The 22,956-nt window shown below is 36.3% G+C and overlaps 1 protein-coding gene across 3 annotated transcripts; it reads right to left on the minus strand.

The window, feature by feature from the left end:
• Positions 1–2,719: 2,719 nt before the first annotated feature.
• DTWD1 (DTW domain containing 1) lies at positions 2,720–22,027 on the minus strand. 3 transcript variants are annotated; one of them, XM_047075131.1, is made up of 6 exons: positions 21,953–22,027; positions 17,670–17,994; positions 13,123–13,266; positions 12,177–12,423; positions 11,461–11,501; positions 2,912–3,030 (listed from the first exon to the last, which is right to left on the minus strand). In XM_047075131.1, exons 2-6 carry the CDS (start codon positions 17,937–17,939, stop codon positions 3,010–3,012), a joined length of 723 nt encoding a protein of 240 aa, XP_046931087.1. In that variant the 5' UTR covers positions 17,940–17,994; positions 21,953–22,027; the 3' UTR covers positions 2,912–3,009. The 3 variants fall into 3 exon arrangements, with proteins under 3 accessions (XP_046931085.1, XP_046931087.1, XP_046931086.1); XM_047075129.1 differs by lacking the exon at positions 11,461–11,501 and having other exon boundaries at positions 2,720–3,030; XM_047075130.1 differs by lacking the exons at positions 2,912–3,030; positions 11,461–11,501 and adding an exon at positions 3,418–5,869.
• Positions 22,028–22,956: the final 929 nt, after the last annotated feature.

The following is a 22,956-nucleotide window of genomic DNA, read 5'->3' on the forward strand; positions in this document are numbered from 1 at the left end:
ATCTAATAAACAGCTTGAAAACGTCAATGGCATAACAATGGACATCCCTTGCTCATACATCTGGAATCAGAAAAGTGTCAGGTGATTCTCTTGATCCTGGTGAAGATCGTTCACATATCTGGGGGTTGACTGGCCGTCAGCTAATCTAGACAGGATTCAGCTGGGGTAACCAACAACTTGGCTCTGCTCCATGAGTGCCTAATTTTCCAGCAGACTAACCCAGGCACAAATGTGCTTATGGCAATAGCAGAAAAGTAAAAATATACTAGACCTTTGGAAATAAATATGGCCCAGAATCAGAGTGAAAGGGTACTTCAAAGAAGAATGAAAAAGGACCATGAATACAGGGAAAAGTAAAGAATTAGAGACATTTTTACATCTTAACATACCAAAGAAAAACAAAACAATTCATTGTTCTAAAAGGTATTATTGTTTTCCTGGGAAAAAAACTTGAGATTTTATCTGGCCTTAATTATAAATCAGGCTTTTACAAAGTATGCGGGTCATCTTTCTTATGCCAGCTGTGAGATGGGGGTAAATCCCCTCCCTCTTACCTGTTATGTTCAGTTGGTTTGTAGAGCCTATTAAGTGGCAATAGATTTTGGCTCAAGGAAGTCCAAATCTAGCCCAGAGAAATCCAACTTTGGCCCTGCTTAAATCAATTCAGGGCTTCCTCTGTTCCCAGGACCAAATTCTAAACATGAAGAAATCCATTTTAATTCCATTCTTATAAAATAAATGCTAAATAGGCAAGCCAGTTGATGTGTTTGGCTCAGACTATAGGACTAAAAATGTTCAAACCATATATAATCCACATTACTTTTTATAAATAGCATAATAAAATGGTGACTTCAATAAACCCAATCAGAAGTCCCAGGTTCTACCACTAACTGTGTGACATATGGGCAACTTACTTAGTCTCTTTAGGTCATAGCTGCCTATATAATCAGGAATTGCTCTAAATTATAATGTTGCAAATATCCTGTATCCACAGGATGTGAGTAGGCATTACTCACTCATATAAGTTTAAGAAATACTAACTTAAATAAATTCAAAATGTTTACTTCAAGACTTTTCAGCACTTTTGAGCTGTACCTTTTGAATCTCTAAGAGGGGAATATAATGTGCAGCAAACAATTTTAACCAATGACTCATTTTTTCATAAAACATGTTATATGTCACAATGAATATACTTTGATAAACATACAGTTATTGCTAGCATCCACATGGTTCAATTTATCAGTCAAGATCCCAGAAAGAAAGAGAGGGCAACTTCATATACGGGCATGGGAGAAGAATATAATAAAATGACAATTTACAAATGTGTAGGTAGGGTTTAGGGAGACCAAAAAGGAGTAATGAACTACTCTGGGGCTAGTTACAACTGGGAGCCATTACTTCCCGTAACGGAACAGGGACCTGACATTAGAGAGGGTAACTTGAATAACTGCCTGGAAAGAGATGCCTGATAGGATGGTCTTCTGTAGAGGGACACAGCCAATCCATGGTGACCTGGCAGGTAAGGAGCCAGGGAAATAAATTAACACAGCTTCATTTTCCTTTCAACCTCCAGTCTCTTGCTAGTGCTTTCATCTGTTGAACCTAACCGAAAGCCAGAGGGCAAGGGAACCTACCTCAGAGAAGAGAGCAGAATGGAAAAGGGTGGTGGATGAATGTAAAGGGGCAAATAAAGGCTATTCAGCACAGTAGGGATCCTTTCACAAGCAGCTAGATTAGGTGATTAAATGATGTCCTCAGGACTCAGTCTTATCTCTCCACTCCATTTTCCTCCCCTGGCTTCATTCTAAGACGAGTTCCCACCATCTGCAGCACAGATGCCATCAGCAGCTCTAGGGTTATAGCATGGTTAGCTCACAATTTCAAATAAAACAATAAAAAGAATAGACACATATATAGCACTGAGTATAGACAGGTGCTGTTGAAAGCTCCTTAGATACATTAACTCAGTTAATCCTCACGATAATGCTATAAGGTGGCAACTGTACTATCATCTCTTTAGAAATGAAGCAACTGACATATGACTGGTAAGAGGAAGAAGAAAAGCTAAGATTTAAATTCAAGTAGCTAGCTCTAGAATCTGTGCACCATATTGCTTTTTGAAAAATAAACCCTATCTCCTACAGCACTCACATCACTTGTCAGAAAGGATGCTGGGTCATGTGCTCATCCTTGGCTCAACCACCAGGCACTTCGTTTGCTAAACTGGGTCATATGTCCTTACCCACGGTAGGACATGACTGCCAGTAATTTCTGCCTAAAAAAGATGTCAGGCAAATGTAAAAAGCAACAAATGTCCATCACAGGCAGTGTGGACTTACAGAAACAGCCCTAGCCACTAAAGTTGCAAGTCTAGTTCTGCCTATGTTTGCCACAAAACTCAAGCCAAGTATTTATGACTTCATTTTCAGTGAGGAGATTCTGATCCCATCTACCTCCAAATGTGGTAGTGGGTATAGACAGAAAAATATGAAGATCCCTAAACAACTATTATATCTAATTACATAAATATAACATCTATTATATTAAAATGTAGTAATGAACTGAGATATACCCAACTTGAGCAAATAACTTCTGAAATGAGTGTTTCAGTCAATACTATCTCTAAAAATTCCCTTAGAAAATGAGGTAAATGAATGAAACCTTATTTTCTCAAGTGATCTAACAGACATTATATATTAATATTTCCTAAGAATAAACAAAGCACAAGTAAAGGTTTATTGATTTTTAGCAAAATAAAATGACATAAGTAGCTTTTTAAAAACTAATGGATAAGTTTTCTCATTTCCTTGTCTCCAGAACATTTGGCATTCTTTATCAGCTGGTACATAAAAGAGTAGAAAAATAAGAGATTGTCATATTGTCCTTGGTATTTCTCTTTTAATATATCAGTATGGTAGTCTACTAGAAAGTAGTAAATAGCTTCAATTGTGGAAAGGAAGGTGTCTGGCTTTCCTTTTTGATGGCGCCAAAAGCAAGTTTTTCTTGTTTTCAACTCAACTTGTAACAGTCCTGCCAAAAACAAATAAGTATAAATATTTTTTATTAACCACAGGATCTGGCACAATAATGATAATTTCTCTTAATTATTTTAAGAATTTTTTTAAGAGAATACACAAGTTCCTTCAACCCCAACCAAATAGGGTATTTTCTTTTTTTTTTTTTTTTTTTTTTTTTTTTAATTTTTTTTTCAACGTTTATTTATTTTTGGGACAGAGAGAGACAGAGCATGAACGGGGGAGGGGCAGAGAGAGAGGGAGACACAGAATCGGAAACAGGCTCCAGGCTCTGAGCCATCAGCCCAGAGCCTGATGCGGGGCTCGAACCCACGGACCGCGAGATCGTGACCTGGCTGAAGTCGGATGCTTAACCGACTGCGCCACCCAGGCGCCCCTAGGGTATTTTCTTAAATGCATTAAGGTAAATACAGAAGCAATATAAAACACAGAACAAAATCTTATACATAAATCTTAGAACTTGCAACCATGAGTTAAAAGTAATCAAGATGCTATTTTCTATCTACCAGTGTCTTTTTACATTTTAACCAGTGACAGGACTAAATTCACCAATATTCAGAAGGTTTCATTTCCTTGATAAACTGACATTTCAAACATCATTCTAAAACTCACTGGGAGAGATAGGCAAGTTAATGGTCCTTAATATAGTTAAAGTTGACTTCTGGATTATCACTTTTTGGCTATATATTCATGAACAGAGTACCTAATGTTTCTTTGGCTCTGCCACATCTGTACATAAGGCATTAATGACACAGTCAGCTAGAATGTCTTACTCCTGTGCATTTAAAGAGGAAATAATTCATGAAATCACAGAACAGTTCTTTGACCTCTTAAAACTCAGATGTGAACATACAAACCCAAGATGCTTTTAGCACCTTAGACCACTACTTAGATTCACATTATATTTATTTTGCTATACTTTTTATAAAGCATATTTATTTCAAAGTGAGAAAGTAGTATTAAAGGGAGAAGGGAGTATTAAAATGAGCCTCCCTACCCAGATAAGGAACTTTTGAGTTACCGATGATTCCCTACTATCCCACCTCTCTTTAACCTAAAAGCTACTTCAGAAATGCAGCAAAGAATGACAAGAAATAAAATACTGTAAAATATTAAGATTTTTAAGAGATAAGGAGGATCAAATGTCTACATAGGACTTGCAGGGGGAGAGAACAGAGAATGGAGGAGAGATAGTATTTAAAGAGATAATGTCCATGACTTTTCCATAGACTATTTTTAAAAATGCAAAGCCACAGATCCATGAAATAATGTATCTCAAGCAGAATAAATCTACAGAAATCAAGGCCTAGATCCATCACACAATAGTATAACTGCAAAAGAGCAAAGTTAAAGAGATTTTTAAAGCAGGGATTAAGAAGTGGCAGATCATATACAAAAGAATGGTAACGGGAATGATAGGAGACTTTTTATCAGCAATAGTAAAGTACTGAAGACTCCAGAATAAAACCTTCAAAGTGTCAAGAGAAAAAACTAACAACCTCAAATTGTGTACTCAGCAGAACTATATATTAACAACAGGAATGAAAACATTAGTAAAGTAACAAAAACTGAACATATGCCAACAGGAAACCAAATGAAAGTAATTGTTAAGGAATGTATTTCAGCAAAGACAGTCTGGGTTAAAGGAAAGGTGAGCAAAGAAAACAATAAACATCTATGCAAATCCAAATAAATGCTACCTGAATGAAACAAAAACAATAACCATATCTAATTTGCAGGCTGAAGATAAAGGACAGAACAAAAATAATGAAGAAAATAACAGTAACTTAGTGAACAAGGAGGAAGTTGAATCAAACATTGTCTGCTAAGTGCTTAGCGTGTTCAAAAGGGAAGATTAAAATCTTGTTTAAAATACTGTTTGACTTAAAATAAGTCGCATGTGCGAGTACAATTTTCTAAAAGAACCAAAATAGGAATATTACAGAATGGAAAAAGATAAAAACTTGAAAAAAAGTCAACAACAAAAAAAGTAAACAACAGGACAAATAAAATTAAGATGGTAGAAATACATCCCAAAATATCAATACTCATAGCAAACATGAATAGATGAAATCCTCCATGTAAAAGATTCTGAGACTGAAATACAGGATGACCTCTACAGTCTGTCTACAGGGCTTCCCTCAACATTGGAGGGTCAACCCGGAGGTCTGAGCTGACACAGTAAAAAAACAATAAATTAATTAGATGTGTAAGAACTGGAAAGGAAGAAACACAATTGACATTACTTACAGAGAAAATACTTTTAAAATCAATAAACAAATTACTAAAAATATAGTATCTTAGGGTAGAGAGGATTTATACAAGACATAGCAAGTGCTCAACATGAAAGATTGAATTCTACATCAAGAATTTCTATTCCTCAAAAGATACCATAAAGAAATTTAAAAGATGAGTCATAAGCTACAAGGAGATATTTCAAAACATTATTATCTACATTCTAGTAGATCTAAAGAATTCCTACAAATCAATTTTAAAAAATTAGAAAGATGCACATAATTGTTTCACAGAACGGGATGCGTGTGGCCAAATAAATGAACAAAAGGATGCTCAATCCAATTATTAACTAAGGGAAAGGCAAATTATGATCACAATGAGATGCCACTTTATACCTGCTAGACTGGCAAAAATCAAACATCTGACAATACCAAGATAGGAGGCATCATGGATCAATGGGGACTCTTATACATTAATGACGGGTGTATAAATCTGTATACCCACACTTTGGAAAACAGTTGGCATTACCTTGTATAAGTGGGCATTCTCATATGCAACAACCCAACGATTCCACTTCAAGGTATGTTTCCTTAAGGAACCTTGTACATGCATAAGAGTATTCGCAGATACATAATTTGTAAGAGCAGAAACTAGAATTAACTCAAGTGTTTCATCAATAGGAGACTAGATAAACTGTAGTATATTCACACAGATAATACACAGCAGTGAAAATGAATAAACTATAGTTAATCATGTAACAACAGGGGTTAACCTTAGAAACAAAATGGTGACTTTAGATTGCAGGTCCCTGGGAATACAACATGCAGGTCAAAATAAAAAACTAAATAACGAAGATTATGAAAGCTGATGCATATAAATAAAACACAAAGGTATGATGAAAACATAATTCAGGAGAAAAGTTACCTCTGATCAGGGGAGAAGTGGAGTCACGCAGGGAAGAACATAGGTAGATAAGTTATTGATACAATTCTGGTGCCTGGGTTCTTAATTATTCATTATATCACCATGTGCTATAACATTATATTATATATATATATGTTCTTTCACATGTGTTATAACTTAGTTTAAAAAGTAATATAAATAACACCTTTGCCTATTTAGTGGCAGAACGAGAGCCAGAAGTCAGGTCCCAGCCCTGTTCTTCCCATTAGGCTTACAATACAAATCTAATCATGTCAATGTCTGGCATTAAATTCTCTACAAGTGTCATAGCACCTGTGGAAAAAAAGACCGAATTCCCAGGCATGATATTCAAGGGCATTCACAGTTTGTATTTCTTCACAGTTATTTCTCCTACCATTCTTATATACGTACACATTCTACACCATATTCAACTTTTTCAGTGTCCTGAACGTAAAATGATGTTTTTATATCTTTGTGTATATGCCATTCCCTTTGACTGAACTGCCCAGGCCTCAGCCCTTTATCCATCAAGATTTCAACAGAAACAGTTAATCCTTCAGGGAATCCACGAAGAACAGGATTGTGTCTCCTCAATGCTACCCCTGCATCTAAAATTTATTGAATTTTCTTACCTGCTTACTTGTCTGCCTCCTGTAATAGATTACATGGCAGACAATGTCCACTATCTTCTCAATATTCATGTTCTCCTTCTCTCAATATTAACAAACCTCAATCCTGTTCAGTATGGCAAGTGTCCAGCTAAAAATAGAAACTATGTCCCAGCTCTACTCATAGCCAGAGTGGTCATGTGAACCATTCTGGCCAAAGAAGGAAAAATGAAAACTCCTAGGAGGAAATTCCAAGAAAGCTATTATTATATTATATATTTATTTTTTAATGAAAGAGCCAGACTCAGTGGGCATATAACAACTGGAATATATATGGTTTGTCTTGGGACCTAGCAGCTATCTTACAAGGATTAAAATGATGGAGGAATAAAATGGAATGAGTATGAATCTTTACAGGCATTGTGAAGTCCTTATAATAGCTTGGACTACCTATTTCTGGACTTTTACCCATGAAAAGTAAACTCACTACTTGTTTTAAGATTCCATCTGGGTTTCTGTTTCATATGGGGAGACACAACCCTAACTAATAGCCACTGTGATCAACTAGAGAGTAGAGAGAGTGCTCTATTCTCCTTTCTATCCCCCAATCTAGGACATCACCTATCCAGGAGCAGATGTTCAACAAATATTACTGAATGAATGGACAAATCACAACCTTTAAAGTATTCTATCTGGGTATTTTGAAAATATTCCAATTTGATTTTTTTTAATGTTTTATTTATTTTTGAGAGAGATAGAGAGACAGAGTATGAGCAAGGGAAGGGCAGAAGAGAGGGAGACACAGAATCCAAAGCAGGCTCTAGGCTCCAAGCTGTCAGCACAGAGCCTGATGCCAGGCTCAAACCCACAAACTGTGAGATCATGACCTGATCAATGGATCCACCCAGGTGCCCTGAAAATATTTCAGTGTGAATCATTTTGATTCAAAGATACACAAAAGTTGTAACAACCCAAACCAAACTCTTTTGACTATTTGTATTAATGTTAACTATATCCAAGAAGTAAAGGCAAACATTTGAAAATGTCCTAATTAGTACAATTAAAATGTTAACATAGGATTTGATATCACAATGCAATTTCTAAAAAACAAACCAAAAGTAACTATTAAATAATGCTGGTTTCTAATACACCTAATATGTTCTAAAATGTTAAGTATAAAAATCAAGAGTTAGTGATTATTACCATTAATCCATCCTGTTTTAATGATTTTCTTATTAGTATATAGAACCTTTGAAAACACACTGAAAAACACAGGCATGGGATTATATAGAAAATATTTATTTTTAAAAGCTCAATACATATATTAAAAAATTCTTTTGCTAGCATTTTTTGACAATAATTTTATGATGAAATGAGCAAATCTTTTTTAGCAGAATTTTAAAGCAGATAATTATAAATGGCTTTTCCCTTCAAAATTATTGCCTGAATTTCTTCAACTGAAAAGTAAGGGTAAAAATCTTGAGCTATCCTCATACTGTCATTGTGAGGACTGAATGAGGCAGTATATGATACGGCACTCACTTACACACTGACTACAGTTCAGGCAATGCTTTTAATCTAAAAAAAAAGCAGTCACTTTAAACATTGTATCAATACAGTCAAAATGAAGGGAGAGGGCTGGCTAATTTAAAAAAAATGTTTTTAAATGTTTATTTATTTTTGAGAGAGAGAGACAGAGACAGAGACAGAGCATGAATGGGGAGCAGCAGAGAAAGAAGGAGACACAGAATCTAAAGCAGACTCCAGGCTCTGAGCTGTCAGCACAGAACCTGACACCGGGCTCGAACTCACGAGCAATGAAATCATGGTCTGAGCGGAAGTTGGATGCTTAATTGACTGAGCCACCCAGGTACCCATAAAACAAATTATAATATAATCCCAGTTTTTATAATTTGGACTGCCTCTCCAACAAAAGTAACCATCCTTCCTCACCACCTTCTTCTAAGGCTTCCTATGGTGAATCTTCAAGAATGTTATTATCACTCTTCACGTGTAAGTTCACGTTTTATGATTAAATTATGCGCTCAACCTTCAAATGTTTTATTTTGCCAAGAGTAAAACATTCAGAGCTATTTCTCTGTAAAATGTGGCAAAACAGTATGTTTCTACATTGTTAAAGAGATTCTTAACCTCTGCATTCATAAGATAACCGAAACGATTTCCAATACATTACATTTGAGGGTTTTATCTGAGGTTTAAAGCTGGTGTGTTCATGATGAATAGATAAAGAAATTGTGGTTTATATACACAATGGAGTACTACATGGCAATGAGAAAGAATGAAATATGGCCCTTTGTAGCAATGTGGATGGAAATGGAGACTGTAATGCTAAGCGTAATAAGCCATACAGAGAAAGACAGATACCATATGTTTTCACTCTTATGTGGATCCTGAGAAACTTAAAAGAAACCCATGGAGGAGGGGAAGGAAAAAAAAAAAGATGTTAGAGTGGGAGAGAGACAAAGCTTAAGAGACTCTTAAAAACTGAGAACAAACTGAGGGTCGATGGGGGGTGGGAGGGAGGGGAGGGTGGGTGATGGGTATTGAGGAGGGCACCTTTTGGGATGAGCACTGGATGTTGTATGGAAACCAATTTGACAATAAATTTCATATATTGAAAAAAAAAAGCTGGTTTGTTCAGTTTAATCCCATCAAATGATAAAATGTTTTAAAACCCAAAGGCAATGATTTATAGCAAACATGGATTGTGTCTTGAGGAAGTAATTTGGTTTTTCTGGAAACTGTTTTTTCACATATACAGAGATTGTTAAGTATGTGCAAAGCCTGAAGTAGTCCCTGTGGTGCAATAAGGCACTAGAAGGGAGAGGGGTTGAAGTAGGACATGCAGATTTCATGGTTTTGAAGGAATTAAGAAATCCCCTTTTAAAAATACAGGATACCTACTATGTGATCTGGAAAGGAATAACAGAAATTTTGGTACAAATCTGATTTGAAGCCTTAATTTCAAATATGAACACTCTGAAAACAGATTTTTGAATTGTGCTCAATAATTCCTTTTATAGTTTTTTTAACTGCTTTCACTCATGTTCTTTCATTTGATCCTTTCAATTACCATATAAGATAATTGTAAAGAAAGTAGTTCAGAAAAATCTTCAAACTGAGGAATAAGGTGCTGCTGTAACCATCCAATGCAGTGTGGCAGGGAGTGCTCCAAAGAGAAGGGCCTTAGGGCTCCATCCCTCTATTAAATATCAGCAAAAAGATTCTTCTAGGTCTTATACTCTGTAGTTTCTCTGTCTCTCTCCTTCCCACTCCCCCCCCCTTTCCCTCCCTCTCTCTCTCTCTCTCTCTCTCTCTCTCTCTCACACACACACACACACACACACACACACACACACACACACACAATTTCTCTGTCTCTATCTTTCTGCTTATCATTCTCACCAACAAACACACAGGTATGCACACAATTAGAATGACAAAGCAATCTTACCAACATGTATGTTGACCTCAGAGGTATGAACTATGTAAATTAAATCTAGTATTGTCACTCACGTTAGTTTGAGATTAGTTAACACAAGTTAAACTCCAAAGAAGTGTCATAAACTTTCTTTTCTAGGTGATGTGCATTTTTAACAATAGCCTGAGAAAGGGTCTCCCAGGTTGAAACTGTTTTGGCAACTGTCTAAAACCAACTGGGTAGCTCTCTTGCCTTCTAATCAAACATGGTACACAAACAAAGCTATCAAGAGCTGGAAATAAATCTAAAGTATTTAGAGAAACTACTGAAAAACCCTGAAGAACTAAGTAAGGTGCAAGTAAACAAGAGAGGTAACATGAGTTCCTGTTCTTCAAATTACTAGCTGTGCTAGTTGGGCAAGTGAAGAAACTCTTTTAAACCATTTTATTAGGAACTAAACTTTTCACTCTAAGAGACAGAGACATACAAAGGTAAAACAAAAGAAAGAAAATCCCTGGGAAGTTAAATCTTGGAATTGGAACTATCCATGTGAACTCATGATATATGTGCATTTTCCTTGGCTCTATCCACTGTAGCAATGACATCCAAGTTGTAATAAGTTTACTAGCTCTTGATTTCTAATATTAGTCCCCACTAAAAAGAAGCACAGCTCCTTTGTATAATCAATCATTGGTTCTAGATCTGGGGCAGGAAAAAAGTACAAGTGAACTTGGGACATCCTGTTGTACCAGAAAAGACTAATGAGGCCATGACACAGAGAGGGCTTGAAGGCCTCCACTAGCAAAAGTTGAGACAATGTGGGCATCAAAAAAGATACAATCACAACATATTACGTATGATGAACTAAAAGGAAATCTAAAAATGTACAGTGACCTCAAAAAGGGGCAGGGGGAGAGTGGAAAAAAAAGAAGGGGGTGTGGAGAAGAGTTCTTTACATAAGAAAGCCAGCTAACAAATGTAAAAGAAATGTCATCATTTTGCAATCCTTGATGTAAGTACTGATTTAGGCAAGTCATCAATGAATACTAAAACCACTCAGTGAACAGCAGTTGGGAAATAGACAGTTTATAGTCTCGAAGCGCCACCCCACAGGTTACTACTACTAGTTTCAAAGAAGAAAACAAACCTTTATAATGGAGAGACCTGGCAATCACCACTTTAATTAATTAAAGTTGTTACCAATAACGGAACTTACATTATATGCCTCTTGATTTGATGCAATAAGTATATCTTTACCTATGAATAGGGTAATCATATAATTAGTAAGTTAAAGAGCTTCATTTCTGAGAATGAAAGGGAATGCTATTAATAATCATATCAGAACAAGTATAAACTGGAATTGTCATGGACAACCCTAGATTTATCCTTATCACGAAGTATCCTTGCAAAAATACTGAAGTGAATCTAATTATGATGGAGCATTCAGACAACTGCCTGGTCCTCCTCACGCCAGCCAAAGTCATAGAAAACAAAAACAGGAGAAGCTCTATGTTAAATCAGACTGAGGAGGCCTAATAACTACATGGGATATGAAGGAAAAAAGAGCTACAAAAAATACTTTGGGTCGATTAGGGAAATGTGAATATGGACTATGTTCTGTATTACAGATTAGAGAACTTTTGTTAATTTGCTTAGAGTGACAATGGTATTGTGACTCTGCAATTATTCTTAAAAGATGTACAGTTAGGTATTTAAGGGTGAAGTGTTGCCAAGCCTGCAACTTACTTTCAAGCAGTTCAACCAAAAATGAATGATATATCTAAGTATAAACACACATATAATAGAGAATAAAACAAATGTGGCAAAATGTATGGGTATTCAGTGCAATTCTTCCAATAATCTGCAGGTTTGAAGTTTTTTTAAATGAAAGTTGGGAGACAGAGCAATCCACAAAAAATTTGTTTTTCTTACCTTGAAGTCTCTCATCAGTGAATATTTTGTTTGTTTGGTTCCAGGTGCTATCGATAAATATAATTTTTTTCAGTGTTGTGTCTTGGCCCTTGCTGTCATTTAAATCCTGTTCTTCAGTTTTCTTGCGTTTAACAGATGGCTTCTCAGGGTCATTTTTGTCTCTAACATTATTTTGAATCCTTTTTTGCAGATGAAAAGAAAGATCTTTTATTGAAATAGACTTAGGTCCAGGAAAAACCAGTGCAACCTAAAGCAAAGAAACTTAAGTCAGCAGTGTGCTATTATGATCTTTGAAATGAATAAATTCTGACTTAAAACTTGACAAGAAACAAACATGTTGAATATGTTCCCATTATGTTCATAATATGGTTTCTTAGTTCGTATCAAATTAGATCTGTATGTACTATAGGCAGGAAAATGGAGAGGGAAGAAAGTAAAAGCAGGCACAGTAATATTGGCAGTAAGTAAAAACCTGAAGAAATAATGCAGAAAAACTATATAAAGTGGAAAGACGAGATTCAAAAAAGCCTTAACAATCTAAAATCATTTGATCTTTGAAGATACCAATGAAGTAAATAATTTGTATGTTTATTGCTATAAAAAAATAACTCTAGGTCATTAAGAAAAATATTAAATTATGTTCAAGTAAGCTTATAAAGGTAATAGAATTTAAAATTCATTTTTAGAGACACCTGGGTGGCTCAGTTAAGCATCCGACTTCCACTCAGGTCATAATCTCACTGTTCTTGAGTTTGAACCCTACGTCAGGCTCTGTGCTGACAGCTCAGAGACTGGGGCCTGCTTCAGTTTCTGTGTCTCCCTCCTTCTCTGCCCCTCCCCCACTCACACTCTGACTCTGACTCTCTCTCTCTCAAAAAAAAATAAACAGTAAAAAAATTCATTTTTAGACTTAATGTGAAGAGTTGTAAAAAAATAAGCTGCCTACTTCATGGTCCTTTTCTTCATATTCTGGAATACAAGGATACGTGTAAATATTTACAAATTCAGGTGCTAATAGTTTTGCATGTACAGCAGTACTTTTGCCATCTGTTTCATTTGGATGTTTAATGATGTCAATCTTCAGTGGAAGCTAAAATTTAAAAAAAGAGAAATCAACACAACAAACATAAAAATTCTAATTTTTATGTTAATAAAAATAATCTTTAAGGCTAAAATAATAAGTTCACACTAAGCTCCTACAAATATAATTTGAAAATCATACATTTCTAAACTAGAATATTAAGAATTCTAAAAGCCATAAAGCAAACCCAAATTTCTTCCTGGATATTGTTGATCACATACTAAACAACTATTTCCAACTCCTTTAATATAGAATCTACTCTTAAAGCAAAGTTTCAAGGTCATTTTCATTTACGTTACATAGGCAGGGAGTCCAATTCCTTGCATTTCAGTATCTGTGCCAAGAACATTTTTTATAATTTCTATAAACGCTAGGTTTGTTAATCTTATGACACAATAAAAGGAAATATAAGTTTGGGGAAAGGCTTCAAATCTAAACTTCAAGTCAAATTTTATTCCCTACATGTCCTTCGAGATCAAAGGTATTACCCTTTGTTGTGAACATCATGATTCTCATCAGTGGCCTTTCACAGCAAAAATGAAATAATCATCAATTGGAAAAAGTAACAGGTCCAAGAGGTGCACACTTTATATAAAAATTAACTCTCTTCAAAAAAATTTTGTCTATTTTCCTTAAAGTTTCTTTGTTATGGATTATGTCCTGCCTCTTTGTAAAAATAATATTCTCTTGCATTTCTTGAGTGAGATTTTACTATCATTTCACTGACTTGTTTTAGTTTTCTGTATAATGCGTATACAGGTGCTACAGTCAAGAGTATGAAAATGAAAGCCAAGTCATATCCCCCCCATAACATATAAGAAACTCCAAGTTGGATTCTTCACTGATTGTAAATGTTTTATTTGTTATGATAAACATTCGTCCAGCTTCCGCTTTACCCAAAACAGGATTTTAGGTAGGATTCTAGGTATTTACCCTGGGGCAAGTTATTTTACCCTGGAGTACAAAACTATTTTTGTTTTTTAAAACAGCTTTAATAAAGGGATAAAATAGGTATAATAAATGCCACATATTTAAGGTATACAATATAATGAATTTTAACACCCTTGAGTTCATCACCATAATCAAGATCACAAATTTATCTGTCGCCCCCAAAAGCCTTCTTGTGCCTCCCTCCTTCCCCTTTCCCCATCAACTACCACTCACAGTCCCTAGGCAATGATGATTGCTCTGCTATCACTATAGGTTTGCATTTTCTAAGGTTTTATATAAATGAAATCATATGGTATATGCTCTTTTCTTTTTCTGTTGGGGTTTTTTTTGGTTCTTGAATATGTATTTTTTACTGAAATAATCATTCATAAATTAATATACAAATATGGTATGTACTCTTTTCATCTGACTACTTTCACTCAGAATAATTGTTCTGAGAGTCATCCATATTGTTGTACGTATCATTAATTCTAGAGCTGGTTTTTAAAGGAGCAGTTGCCGCACGCTACTAGATGGTCCCAACTGTACATACTTTACTTTTCTGGGTGACTGTGTGGAAAAGGAGGGTATATATCCCAGAAGGGCCATAAATATGTACCCCAAGTAGTTTTCAATTTAGGGCTTCAAACGCCAAATCTCCTTCCCTCCCCACTTGGGCCTAGTGACCAATTAGGGCCAATTGCTTCAAATCACCAAACCAACTTCTAGTTATAGAAAATTTACCATTTAAGTAGGCAGTTCACAAATGATTTTACATCAGTCTACTTCTGGCTGAACTCTACGTCAGAATTTCCTCATGATGCTCAGTCTCAGTTGACACTACATTCCCTTTCCCCAGGGTCTCTCAGTCCCAGGTCAGCATTATCTTAGCCCAGGGCAGATAGAAAGAGGAAAGAAGAAAAAGAAAGCACATTGTGACAAAGTATTCTATTACTAGTAAAACTGACTTTCTTCTATGGCTGATGAGTAGAGCTGAAAATTCCAAAGGTGACATTTCTGATTAGCTGGCTATGTCTGAAGGGTACCATTTACATCAAGGACACAGAGGTGTTACTCATATATTTAAAAGTCATGTACCTAGCCTATCATGGACTAAATTCTACAAGTATAAGACAATTATGCAAACTTTGTGCTCAAGAAGTATCCTGGGACCCAGTATAGGTCCCTGAAGTTTCTGCTACTATGAAACAAAAGCACAGATCAAATTGTGAAAATAATACTGTTTGTACTCTAGTTCACACATTTTAAAGGAAGATACTTCTTAAATAATGACAGGGCACAGAGTAACACCAGCAGTGTTTACCACAGTTCAAGTAGAGATGTTCTGTTTTCAAATACATAAAGAACATCTGTTCTCTAACACCTATAATTCCTATAAAAGATTTACCAAATCTTTTTGCCCCAATTTATTAAAATGCCATTAGCAGGTACCCTAAGCCTTTTCCGGTGTGATTATCAACTTTCCCAAAAAAGAGTCTTTTAAATTCTAGGGTTCTAGGGGCACCTGGGTGGTTCAGTCGGTTAAGCCTGCTACTTCAGCTCAGGTCATGATCTTGCGGTCTATGAGTCCGAGCCCTGTGTCGGGTTCTGTGTTGACAGCTCAGAGCCTGGAGCCTGCTTTGGATTCTGTGTCTCCCTCTCTCTTCCTGCTCCAACCCCACTCACACTCTGTCTCTGAAAAATGAATGAACCTTAAAAAAAAAATTAAATTCTAGGACTCTACTAAAGATGAAGATTTTTTTTACCTCATGATTTTTTTTTTGGGGGGGGGGGGGAGACTCCTTTTTTAAAAAATACCCAAGAGCATCTTTTACTTATGCATTTCTCATGACATTAAAAAAAATCATATTCTGCATGAAAAGAATCAGTATTTATGAATTTATTCCATAGACTAAACTTTAAAGCTTGGGAGGCACTTACTCATCATGTAGTCGTCTTTCCTTCCCAAGCAGGCTATCTAAAAGCAAATGCTGAATGATTTGTAAAAATAAAGTAAACATTAGAAAGAAAACTTTACAGAGTTTTTATTACTATTAATATATGTTAACATACTGAGTTTTATATATGTCCATTAACATATAAACACTTTTAAAAACTGCATGATCCGGTAGGCTATTTAGAGTTGATCAAACCCTTGGCATGGTGTTTTGAGTCACTGATTTGGAAAATAATCCTCTATTCTTAAATTTCTATGAAAAGTCAGTATGTTAATGACTTTTATTATTCTGATCTTCAATCCTTTGGAACACAATACATCTTAAAACTTCTAAAAGGATACTCTCTTTATGTGGCTATGATATGAACAGAAGATAGAATAATTCTGTGTATACTTTAAAAGCTATACTTTGAAATGTAACATTCTTGCAAGATAATAGGAAACTTAAAAAAATTATTTTCCTCAAGCTTTCAGTTTTTTTAAGGTAACTATGAAGCTGATTAGATTCCATGCCTATTTCTTCTTGACCAATAAACTTTCCAATAGCCTGTAAGTGTGATTTTAGACCTCTCAGGAGACCATGAACTTGACAAGACAGCTTACAAGCCAAAATGAAATTCAAGTAACAAAATATAAGTATTAAAGTATTCTACTTCAAATTTAAATGAATCTTAAAGTCACCATATTAAATATTTTTGAATATAGTTTCAACTTATTTTCTTACCAACAAATTCTAATGAGCCCATGTGTAGAGTTTAGTCTCTCTAAAGCCCTAATAGGCAGCAAATTTTACACATTATTTGATTTACTACCCAAGTTCATGTAAATGTTAGACAAGTTGACATATATGTAATAAACTCTTTGATTACAAAGATATCATGGTCTATAACACCTTTCACCTACACAAGAGTATCTTGGTAAGCAAGAAAAAGTATAGTGTAAGCAATCAATTCAAATCAATTTTTTAAAATCTGACTTAAATAACTACAATTATAATATGGCCCAGTGAATACGTAGCCTTTTCAAGTTTACTTAGTTTAGGTCACTGACATGAGCTCTATCTCCTAGTGTAGGATGGGGGTAATAAGCTTGTTCTACAAAAACCTAAACAAACATCAATCCTAGTTCCTTTAGGATATGTTTTTTTAAAAAGAAGTCCAAGGCCTTGAAGTAGTTTTTGAAGTTCCTTCAGGCAAGCTATATACTTGTCTCTTGTACTATTCATGTTTATGCCATATTTTTTCCTATGTTTTAGATGAATTATAATCATTAATGAAAAAGTAATTGATTTCATTCAAAACAATACTACTCAGACCCAAGTATTTTAGCAATGTGAATCTCTTATTCCAGAGACAAGAAAAAGAAATAGATTTACCACTCTGTAAGTTTAAATTTTCTATTAATAGTATTCATTTCCACAATGACGCTATTTATCAAGCTTATCAATTATTTTAGAGCAGGTATATATGCGATGTCTTTTTAAAACCTCTTTTCCTACTTTCAAATAATTAAATTTCTTACCAACCTTCACAAGTGGCATCTGCTCAATAGGTACATTTTCAACTGGGACATAACATGTATAGCAATAGAACATTCTTGAACCACCACATTTGAGACATTTTGATCTTCCACTTTGCTGAGCTTTTTGAAGAACTTCTTGAGATGCTAGGCATAAGTTTTGAAGAGGATCTTCTGCACCTATGGAAGTAGTTTGTGACTGTTGTATTTCCAAATTTCCAAATTTTGAATTATTTTCATCTTTGTCCTTGAGAAATACAGGTGGATTGACAGACATTTTTCATTCGAACCAAAGTTTAACATCTATTTCTAAAACATACATCATAGGTGTGCTGCAAAAAACAAAAAGTGGGGGCAAAATAAAGATAGGAAATATTTTATACTTGTCTCCACAAAGAAAATCACTCAATTTAAAACTGTGTGCTGCTATATTTATTTAAAAATGTTAATAAGCTTTTTAAGCCACTAAATTAGCATGATTTAAAATACAAAACTAAAAAGCAATAATCTCAATATATTACCCTTCTGGGCCAGTCCCTCCATAAAAATAAAAAGATGCTATCTTAGAAAAGTTATCTAAATATAAAACTTAGGTACCAACAATCCATTTTTTAGTGACTCTTGTTTTATTTAGGAATGTAATGGTTAATGTTAGTATCAGCCAGGAATGTATTCAACCCTGTAGGCTCTGACTTTAAACTGATGTTACATGATATCAAATATCAACCTAAATCCTAATGAAAATACAAGGTTCCAGTGAAATCAGTAAAATTTAGTTGGTTATGCTCTAAGAGATATATTCCTCTTCAACTTAAATTAAAACACACACACAAACATAACTAAACATCCACTAAAATAGGATAGGCATCTACTACCAATTATAATTTGTAAACTATCCCAAAAGGTGAAATATATACCCAGAAAAATAAAGTGTGATCTTATAAACTTAAAAATTTTACAAAGTACCACTAATGTCCTCTCGCTTGAAGATTTCATACTGCTTTTTAAAAATATAAATCATTCAGATGCTTCACTTCTAGAGATAAAATAGTAAAATTACTTTCCCATTTAAATATTTCTTTCAAAGAATAATGGCTGTCCAAACTGTTACTCAAATATTCTGTAAGCACAGTTATCTTTTTAGGGAGAAAAGAGACTGGGGACCTTTTGATTTGATATGCATTCCAAAGCTGTAAAATGAGTCTTTCATTATAAAGCCTTATGGCATTGTGGTGTTTAACTATGAGGCCCCAGGCACTTTGAGTACAAACACTAAGAGAAGAAATGCTGTGACTGCAGCAGGAAACTTTTCTGTGGTATCCCAAATAGAAAGTGAACAAAAAGTCCAGTGGAACATAATATTCAACATAATTTACCAACAAGAAGTTAGTAAAACTAATTTAATTACTCATCAGGAGTTTTTTTTATAGATTGTAAATACCAGTAAGCTTGAGACCCAAAGAAAAAAGACGCTTGTCATTGAAGAAAAATACATTGAAATATACTGGGAAAATAAAATATATTGGCCAAATTTACTCAAAGTAAATTTACCAAGCTGCCTCCTTTTCTTGAGTCTCAGATCCATTTAAGATCATGTGAGAGAGTCTTAGACCTCTCACATGGATGCATACACAGACACAATATTTTGCACACAATTTCATGCGGTTTACAGATCTCTAAAAGTCCATCTACAGACTCAGGTAAAGAAATCTTGACTAAAATTAAAAAAAAAATCATTCTAAGGACAGGAGCAGCCTTAAAAGTCTGGGAAGAGGGGCGCCTGGGTGGTGCAGTCGGTTAAGCGTCCGACTTCAGCTCAGGTCACGATCTCGCGGTCCGTGGGTTCGAGCCCCGCGTCGGGCTCTGGGCTGATGGCTCAGAGCCTGGAGCCTGTTTCCGATTCTGTGTCTCCCTCTCTCTCTGCCCCTCCCCCGTTCATGCTCTGTCTCTCTCTGTCCCAAAAATAAATAAACGTTGAAAAAAAAATTAAAAAAAAAAAAGTCTGGGAAGAGATACTATTAGTCTCCAGAAATCGGAGCTACAAATCCCTTATTGGGCAACCAAAGGTCAACTGTCATAAGCCAAAAGAGGTCCCATTACTGCACTTAGGAAGCTAGTTAAGTTTCACCTAAATCTTGGTTTGGGTTTGCTCTGGTGTTGCCGGAGGTCCTTATGAAAAAACGTTTTTAGGTTGTAATAGTCTTGAATTACTTCATCATGGGACTCATTCTATAAAAGGAACTGGACTGGAATAATTCAACCTGACTCCATTTTCCTGGGTGTTCCAGTAACTATTTAGAAGGTTTGCATATGCCACCAGAGAATGCAAGCAATATGGGGCTGACGTACACAGTTATTGGGGATGTCAAGAAGGTCAATGTGGTTGCCTGACATTCAGTGGAAAAATACTTGTGAGTTTTTCTAGGGCCCTCTAAGTGCATTCTGCCTCAGAAATATTCCCCTATATTCCGCTTGGACTTCCAAACAGCCAAATGGATATTAGTGAAGCCTTATATAAATGTCCTTCCTCTACAAAATCAAACAACATAAATACCTATGAGACAGTGAAAAGGAAATGTTTATGGCTCCCCCCTCCCGTTTCACCTATACGCTCACTTATGGCTGTGGTGGCCACACAAAAGACGCCAAAAGTGGTTAGTTATGGACAGTTCCCTCCAAAGGTCTCCGAAACCACATGACGAGGGCATCGGTCCTGACCTAGCCAATAGCCTGCCTCAAATGTGTACAAATAGTTTGTTGCAAATGTAACGATTCACAACCTTCAAAACATGCTTATGAACATCAAATTCTTTTGAAGTTTATTGATGAAAGTTTTGAGGGTTACTTAGAAAACATAAAAAGAATTTACTCCTAAAAAAGTAATAAATGCCTTGATGGTACACTCATCATTCTGCAAATTAGGGTGAAAACAAATTTTTTACTCCCCCTCTAACCTCTTTTCCCCCAAATCTAATTACTCACCAAGTTCCATCAATTCTACCTTGCATATAATCCTCTATTTTAGTCTCAAAGTCAGGACTCTAGATGTTCTATGGCAACCTCTTAACATCTCTTTAACTTTGCCCATTTATTACTGGTTTCACTTATTTAGCATGGAAAAATCTGCTTTTTGTAGTTAGTTGCCTTTTAGCAAAGCTGTCCCTCCTAGCAGTCAACTCTGCAAGAGCAGAATTCTTTACTGATCTCACGTATCTATCTCTGTCTTGCGCAAAGGGAGGAATTCCACAATTCCTTATCACATCAAAACCATTCTAAAAAAGAAATCATGTGTATCAATCTCCCTACTGAAGAACCTAACAAACCATCTTTATGGGCCATCTGCAACCTGGCACAAGTGGCAGCATGGCAAATTTTATATATTATATATATACACATATATGTTTTTTGCAAAACGATACTGTTAAAAGTTCCTAGCTACCAGTCACTTCCCAATGGAATACTATATAAAACACCCCAACCATATATTGTAGATCAAGTCACTACTAGATAAAGCATTTTTCCTTAATTTTTTTCCTTAAGTATTTTGAAGAACCTGGTCACATAATATACACAGGTCCAACATTCATTTTTGAAAAACCCAAGGTGCCATCCTCTTCATGCAGGACCAGTGGCCTCTCCCACATCATCCATCATGTGGTAGGCAGACTATCTTGCCTTAGTTTTTCATGGTGCACTACGGTTTCGGGCAGAAGTAATACTTAAATGCTGTGGATTTAAGCAGCGATTTTATCATCCAACTCCATGAACTGGCATCTTAAAAGTATTAATATACTTCTTTACTTGTCCTATGTTCCCAAGAAGTAATGCAGACATAAGAAACAGACTCCTTGGCTTATTATGTAACCACTACTTATTATGTTAAATACACTGCACGGCACCCTGTCTGTGCTTAGCTTCTCCTTCCCTGATTACCAATCCCTCGCAAACCACTCCAAACACTAAAAAATAAATACTTCCTTGGGGACTGCCTGCCAGAACAGACTTTCCTTGGCGCGGAAACCACTGAAAAATAATTGTTGGGAGAAAACATTTTTTGTTTTGTTTTGAGGTAAAATTTAGAAGCCTTTTTCCCAAGGGGCCCGCAGGATCCTAAAAAATGCAAGCGCTCGCACAGGGACCAGGGCCCCGCTCACAGGCGACACTCTGCACAACCTCCACTAAGGCCCAGCCAAGGAGCGTCCACTCCCTGCGGACGCACGGCTCAGGCCAGACCACTGGTCCGCAGAGGGGCGAGGAGACCGGCACCAGGGATCGGAGTGGGACTCAGACCTGCACCGCCCGCGGGTCCTCGCACAGCTCCACGCGTCTTCGGCTCCCCCAGAGCCCGAGGCGCGCTCCCGGCTGAGGCCGCGCGCGGGCGCGGCGGAGCGCTTTCCGGGAGACACCGGAGGGAGGAGTCCGGCCGTTGCTAGGGCCGTTGCTAGAGCCCGGCGCCGCGCAGGTCCCGCGCCGAAAGTAACGGCTGGGGAGGGACGCGGGGCGGGGTTAGAGGGGGAAGTCCCGCCTTAGCCTCTCGGGCTGCGGGCGGTGTAGCCTCTCTGCTAGACAGGATCCCAGGGCAGTGAGGCCCGCTCGGTGAGGCTGAGCTTCACACCCTGCCAGCCGAGTTTCCTGCTTAAGTGGCACGCGGTTCTGGAAGTGTACTCTCAAGGTGTAGTTGCAGTGAGTTGTGAAAAATGCTGATCCCACGGAACACTTTGCCATTTTTCCAATTCCAAAAATGTTTTAGTCGTGAGAGAACTTGGTTCTGTTACGTTTTTATGGCTATGTCAAGATGAGTACTTCTTGCGGTGCGTAGTAATGAAAGCTCTTAGAAACATTGTGTGTACCCTGATGGTTTGGTTCTCTTGAAAACTACACACCACTCTTTGTGTACTCTTCCATTTTGGAATTAAGCATAATACGTGGGTGGATTATTAAACCACGTTTCCTTACCCCACCCCAAAGAAAATCCCAAACAATTGTGAGATTCAGAAACACAATGGCCAGATATTAAGCATTGTATTTATTGAGTACTTTGAATTTAGCATGTGAGAGGTAAAGGACAGAACCTTGCGCTAGACGAGCTTAGGACATCAAGTTAAAACCTGGGTAGTACAGAAAACACAATGTGACTAGTAAATTGTTGTAATTTTACAAGAGCTCAGAATGGAGTGGTCAACAAAGGCTCATTGGTTGGACTTGAGTAAGGCCTTGAAGAATGATTATGGCTTAAGAGCAGTGCTTTTTTTTTTTTTAATTTTTTTTTTCAACGTTTTATTTATTTTTGGGAC

This window comes from Lynx rufus, unplaced genomic scaffold, assembly GCF_022079265.1.
Source record: "Lynx rufus isolate CCGP_SWC_20201006 ecotype Redwood Valley unplaced genomic scaffold, mLynRuf1.p SCAF_13, whole genome shotgun sequence".
Taxonomy (NCBI): domain Eukaryota; kingdom Metazoa; phylum Chordata; class Mammalia; order Carnivora; family Felidae; genus Lynx; species Lynx rufus.

Coding starts and splice junctions, on each gene's coding strand:
- DTWD1 (XM_047075129.1), bottom strand. CDS start 17,939: ATGTCTGTCAATCCACCTGTATTTCTCAAGGACAAAGATGAAAATAAT. Junction 13,267..17,669: donor AGCAGATGCCACTTGTGAAG/GTTGGTAAGAAA, acceptor TTTAAATTTTAG/CTTCCACTGAAGATTGACAT. Junction 3,031..12,176: donor CACTGATGAGAGACTTCAAG/GTAAGAAAAACA, acceptor TGTTTTTGGCAG/GACTGTTACAAGTTGAGTTG.